Source organism: Bos taurus, chromosome 4 (genome assembly GCF_002263795.3).
Source record: "Bos taurus isolate L1 Dominette 01449 registration number 42190680 breed Hereford chromosome 4, ARS-UCD2.0, whole genome shotgun sequence".
NCBI lineage: Eukaryota > Metazoa > Chordata > Mammalia > Artiodactyla > Bovidae > Bos > Bos taurus.
Genome location: NC_037331.1, coordinates 107,262,578 through 107,268,915, shown reverse-complemented (window position 1 = coordinate 107,268,915; position 6,338 = coordinate 107,262,578). Strand labels below are relative to the sequence as shown.

At 42.3% G+C, this 6,338-nt stretch overlaps 1 protein-coding gene across 1 annotated transcript; it reads right to left on the bottom strand.

Moving 5' to 3' along the window:
- Window positions 1–5,145: 5,145 nt before the first annotated feature.
- On the bottom strand, window positions 5,146–6,078 carry OR2A12 (olfactory receptor family 2 subfamily A member 12). The gene has a single exon (NM_001389762.1). It carries the CDS (start codon window positions 6,076–6,078, stop codon window positions 5,146–5,148), a length of 933 nt encoding a protein of 310 aa, NP_001376691.1.
- Window positions 6,079–6,338: the final 260 nt, after the last annotated feature.

Genomic DNA, 6,338 nt, shown 5'->3' with positions numbered 1-6,338 from the left:
TCCATAGTGGCTGTACTAGTTTGCATTCCCACCAACAGTGTAAGAGGGTTCCCTTTTCTCCACACCCTCTCCAGCATTTATTGCTTGTAGACTTTTGGATCACAGCCATTTTGACTGGCAACTCATGAATTTTTATACATCCCTGAATGCCCAGTACCTTAGTTTGGAAGAGACTTGCTGTCTAAATTGGGGGCACGAGTGACCTTTCCCCCCACGAAATACCCACTCTTCAAGTGGGCTCAACCACCTATTTACTCTTTCTCTCAGTAACCCCTCAAGATGAATGGAGATTGCACGATTTCCCAGAAGGGAAACTGAACAAGCTGACCAGTTGAGAAAGAGAGTTAACTCAACAATTCCCTGAGGTCTGGGCGGAAGACAACCACCGGCCCCCCGCCCCCCACCCAGGCTTGCAAAACAAGTCCCACTGGTAATAGAACTCAAACCCTCAAACCCGGTACAATTACGTCCGCACCCGCCTTGGGCCTGCCAGACCTTGCTAAGCTGCTGACTCTTTACATGACTGAAAAGGACAAGGTGGCTATGGGAGTGTTGTCCCAGACTATGGGGACACAGGACAGACCCGTGGCTTATCTCTTGAATTGGCTGGACAATGTTGCCCCTGGATGGCCGGGATGCTTACAGACAGTTGCTATGGTTGCCTTACTGGTCCAGGAGGCAACCAAGCTGACTTCAGGACAAGATTTGATCGTAAAAGTCCCACACAAGGTCAACACTCTCCTGTGAGGGGACCCCCATAAATGGCTGTCGACATCCCGGATTACTCAGTACCAGGGACTGTTATGTGAGAATCCCCACGTTACTATTGAGCCTTGTCAGGCCCTGAATCCAGCCACTCTCCTTCCTGTGGGAGAAGGTAGGCCCTCACATGATTGCAAGGAAATCCTAGAAGAAGTTTATGCCAGCAGACCTGACTTGAGAGACCAGCCAATCCCAGACCCAGAGTGGGTCCTGTACACAAAGGCACCAGCCTGGCGAAACAAGGACGACCACTGTCGGGATACGCAGTAGTCACGGAAGAAGCCATCGTTGAGGCTCGCTCTCTGCCATCACACTGGTCTGCTCAATGGGCTGAAATATGTGTCTAATCCGGGCCCTCCAGCTCTCAAAAGGCAAGAAGACAAACATTTACACAGACTCCAGGTATGCTTTTGCTACTTTACATGTACACAGGGCTTTATATAAAGAGCAAGGTCCTCTGACAGCCAACAGAAAGGACATTAAAAACAAAGAAGAAATCTCAACTCCATTAGGTGCTGTATGGGAACTTGAAAAGGTAGCAGTGATGCATTGTTGGGGTCACCAAAAGGAAGACACCCCACAAACGAGGGGAAACCGACTAGCAGATAAAGCCGCAAAACACGCGGCTGAGAAATCTGGGCCTGCTTGTGGGGTGGGGGGGAGGCATCTTTCAGAACCTTTGTACTCTCAAAAATGCCTGAGTTAACTTTAACTCTCCCACAGTATACCCTGGCCCAAGACCAGCTGGCTGAAGCAGAAAGGGCCACCAAAAATGAAAAAGGGCAATGCTGCCCTGGGACATGAACAAAAACCTCCAGGAATACAGATAAAAGGCACTCTAAGTGGACTTTAAACCCTGCTGACACTCATGGTATGTACCTTCTCAGGATGGGTGGAGGCCTTCCCCACCCCAACTGAAAAAGCAAATGAAGTGGCTCACTGTCTGCTTTGAGAAATAATCCCCAGATTGGGTTTCCAACCAGTATAGGATCAGACAACGCCCTGCCTTTGTAGCTGACTTAATTCAAGAGGTATGTAAAGCTCTAAATATCAAGTGGAAATTACATATGGCATATAGGCCCCATAGTTCTGGGATGGTGGAACGAACCAACCAGACACTTCAAAGAAACACTTTCCAAGTGGATCATAGAGACTGACTGCTCCCCGGTGGACTTGCTTCCAAAGGCTCTGCCCAGACTCAAGATGACCCATGGTTCCATGGCTATTCTCCATACAAAATTGTGTCTGGGAGGCCCCCTCCCATTGTAAAACAGGTGTCAACAAATTTGCCTCAGGTAAGGGGAGATGAGATTTCACAGCAGATGGAACAACTGGGTAAGATAATAAATCAGGTAACTAAGTTTGTACAAGAAAAGGTGCCATTCCCCTTTGGGGAACAGATTCACGAATTTGTGCCTGGGGCTCAGGTGTGGGTCAAGGACTGGAAACATGACTCCTTGGCCCCACATTGGAAGGGTCCATGTACTGTTGTTCTAACCAGCCCTATAGCAGTTAAAGTTACAGGTGTCACTCCCTGGATCCACCAGATGAGGCTGAAGAAAGCATGCCACACAGACTCAGAGGACACTGAGTGGACTACACAAAAGGAGCCCACTGATCCCCATGAAACCAAGATTATCTTAAAGAAGAAGAAGAGATGAAGCTCTACAATCAACTGCTGCTACAAGGACTTGCTGGTATCATCTTGAGACTAACCATAGTTTCAGCACAAGGAGGGACCTGTGGTATAATTGAATGCTATGTATATATTCCTGATTTATCTGGCTATATATCAGCCACCCTAGATGACATGAAAGGTCAGGTAAAAGCTATGTCTGATGATAATCTTCCTTTTTGGACTTCTATTCTATCATGGGTAAAGGGTGATTGGTGAAAACTATATTAACCATTGTTATAGTTGTTCTGTTTATTCTGTTATGTGGACCTTGTATTCTCCAATGTGTTGGTAACTTTGTATCACGGAGGCTAAATTCATTTACCCAAATATATAGCAGGAAACCTAAAATGCAGTTCATCCTGATGAGTGATGCTCACACTGGAAGTTGGGAGCATCAAGAGGGTGGGGAATGAGGGAGGAAAGGAACAGGCTGAGCTGATTCCATCTTGGAAAAGAAGGAAACTCCATCTTGCACTTTTAGTGAGCTTTGGACCATGTGCCTAGTAGCCATGGGGATAACATACCTATGGCCAAACCGGCCTCCCAGGCTGATAAACACCAGATTCCATAACAAGAATTCCCATTGCCAAAAAGAATCTAGTAATCCCAAACGTAGTCAATCACCTTTGTAATCTTTATGGCACCCACTGGTGTAGGCTACAGTGTATAACCAGCTGACCCTTCTGATTATGAATCATGGCTGTAATCTGATTGTATCTCCCTTTAACACTTTCCAGGCTAGGTTCAAGGAATGTGGGGATGTGGGCTTCAGCAGTACACTTAAGGATTTCACAAAAGTTGGTCAGGGTCCTTGGCTAAGAGGAGACTCTGCCTTGGGCCCGCCAGTGTAATAAACTGCACTCCACTATCTGCACTGTCCTTCTGAGTGAGTTTGTTTCCCAGAACACATGGCTACAACATTAGCACCAACTTTTTCATATGCTACCTCAACAATGACTCTGGATAAATTACTCAGCCTCTCTATTCCTTGGTCTTCTCATGTTTAAAAAATGAGATTTAAAAGTATAAAATAAAAATGTATTTGTCTCTCCCCTAACTTGAGTGCTCCTTGGTTTCAAGAAGAAAACATGGGGATGCCTATTGGTCAGTTTGTCTACAGAGATTTAAGGAGGACTTTCTCTGTGTCTTGTTCTGTTCTAGTTACTACAGACACAGCTATGAGGAAGACAAAGGGAATACTTATGGTGATAGTGATTTTGTATGTTAGAGATTGTAAACTGTAAATAAACCTATGAGCAAATACAAAGGAGGAAAACTTCAGATACTTGAAAATGTCATGAAAAAGAGACACTTCAGAGATATGTGATAGAAACTCACCTAGTTCTGACAAGTGGGACTCTGAAATATGCTGGTCTTTGAGGAAGAAATTTGAAGTCTATGATGTTTGAGACCTGATGAATTAGAAGATCCAGTAAAATAGGAATCTCCGTCTTGTCTTCTCAGTCTTTTTAAGCTTTTTGCTGATTGATAGATATTTTTAATTCCAATCTAGTCAAATTTATCAATGTTTTCTCTGGTGGCTCATTTGTACATTGGTTTAAAAATCCTTCCCTTTCATACTTTTAAAAGCTTTATAGTTTTGCCTTTGACACTTAGGACTTGAAAATGCTAGGAATGGTTTTTTAGCATGCTTGAGCATCTACATGGTTAGTCAATAGTACCAGAAGTATTTCCTGCAAAGCCCTTCCTTTCCCCAGTGATATTCTATGTCATATATGGACTCACATAGCAACTGTTTATAAAGTCATGAGTCAGCTTCCTTACTTTTTTTTTTTCCAGTTTGTTTATTGGTGAATCCCTGGATAAAGACTATACTGTTTTACTTATTTGCACTTTATAGTACATTTTGTTATAAAATCCTCCCACCTTGTACTTCATCCTTTTTAATGGTGCTTGGTCTAGCTGTTGCTCTTCATATTTTAGAATCAGCTTTTCAAGTTCTGCAGATACCCACACATTTCTGAGATATTGTAAGATATTTATTAGAATTACACTGAATATATTCATCAATTTGGAGACACTAAATATTTACAACATTATGTCTCTCAATTCAAGAGCCTGATATATCTCATATCATATATATGTATATTTAGTTACCATAGGGCCTCAATAATTTTTCTAATTGTCTCTTTATACTTTTGTACATCTTTTGTTAGATTTATTTCTAAGCATTTTAAATTTGTTACTTATGGTGACATTTTATAAAATTTCATTTTAACTATGGATTACATTAATAAGTTAATTTATTATTCTGATTGTTTTATTTATATTTTGGTGGTAAATCTTTAGTTTGAAAAGAGTTTTACCATTAACTGATGTTAAATTTTGTCAATTTCTTCATTGTATATTTTGTTAATGTGACAATTTTTTTTTTTCATTGAAAGTTAAACAATTATTTATTTTTCAGGATAAAAACTTTATCATAATTTACTTTTTATGGACTTGTTTTACTAATATTTTAAGATATTTGCATTTGTATTCATGAATAGGATTAGACTGTGTTTTCTATTTCATAATGTTTAACTCAGGGCTACTATCAAGAGCTTAAACAGTAAAGATACTTATTTTCTCATTTTATAAGAATTCCAAAAATAAAGAGTACAGGGTTTGTTAAAGGACTCAAAAAGACATTCAAGGTTCAGAGTCACAAGGACAGGCTCACACACCATACTTCAAACCATCTCTCACAAGGATCTCTTCTTCTCCAGAAATCTCCTCAGGGCACCCTTCACCTCTGCATTCCTCAAACTGTAGATTAAGGGATTCAGCATAGGGTTGAAAAGACTGTAAAACAATGACAGAATCTTCCTTTGTTCTTGAGAATGGCTGGACTTGGGCGCCAAGTACATGACGATGGCAGTGCCAAAGAAGAGCCCGACCACACAGAGGTGGGAGGAGCAGGTGGAGAAGGCCTTCCTGCGGCCCTCAGCTGACTGGATCCTCAGGATGGCGGCCAGGATCCGTGCATAGGAGCCCAGAACCAGGCAGAGGGGCCCGACTAAGACAAACACGGAGCCTACAAACAGGACAATTTGGTTGAGCCTGGTGTTGGCACAGGCCAATTTGAATACTGATATGATTTGACAGAAAAAGTGGTTTATTTTTTGTGCTCCACAAAAGGGTAGCCTCAGAATGAGAGAAATATGGACCAGAGCCAAGAGGAAGCTGAAAATCCAGCATGTGGCAGCCAGGACTGTGCACACTCTCCAGCTCATGATGACCGAGTAGTACAGGGGGTGGCAGATGGCCACGTACCGATCGTAGGACATCACCACCAGACTCAGACACTCTGTGACTGCAAATGCCAAATACAGAAAAGTCTGAAGTATGCATGGAGCAAAAGAGATGGTTTTCTTCTGCAGTATAAGATTCGCCAGCATCTTAGGGACAGTGCTTGAGGCATAGGCCATGTCAACGATGGCCAGGTGTGACAGGAAGAAGTACATGGGGGTATGCAGTCTGGAGTCCAGGCAGATGAGCCCCAGGATGACCCCGTTCCCCAGCAGCGTGAGGCTGTAGAATAACAACAAGAGGCCAAAGAGGAAAACTTCAAGTTCTGGGTCAATTTGGAATCCCAGCAGGATGACTTCTGAGATCCATGTCTGATTGCTTCCCATGCTCTTTTGACAGATAAATAAAACGCTGCACTTGGGACAGAAATTTTAGAGCTAAGGGGCAGAGAAGGAAAAAAGTTGATATACTCATACAAAGTGAGAATTTATGCCAGAGGCCACAAATCAGTAATTCCTGTATCCAATCAGCCCAAAGTCCTGTGGTATTGATTAGATAATTTGCCTTTTATTGATATTTTAACAATTTTAGTTATTGATCAATTTTTAAAATTAGTAGATTTTGCATAAAAATTGGGATCTCTGTC

Excerpts from the sequence above, each read along its gene's own strand:
- OR2A12 (NM_001389762.1), bottom strand. The coding sequence starts at position 6,078 with ATGGGAAGCAATCAGACATGGATCTCAGAAGTCATCCTGCTGGGATTC.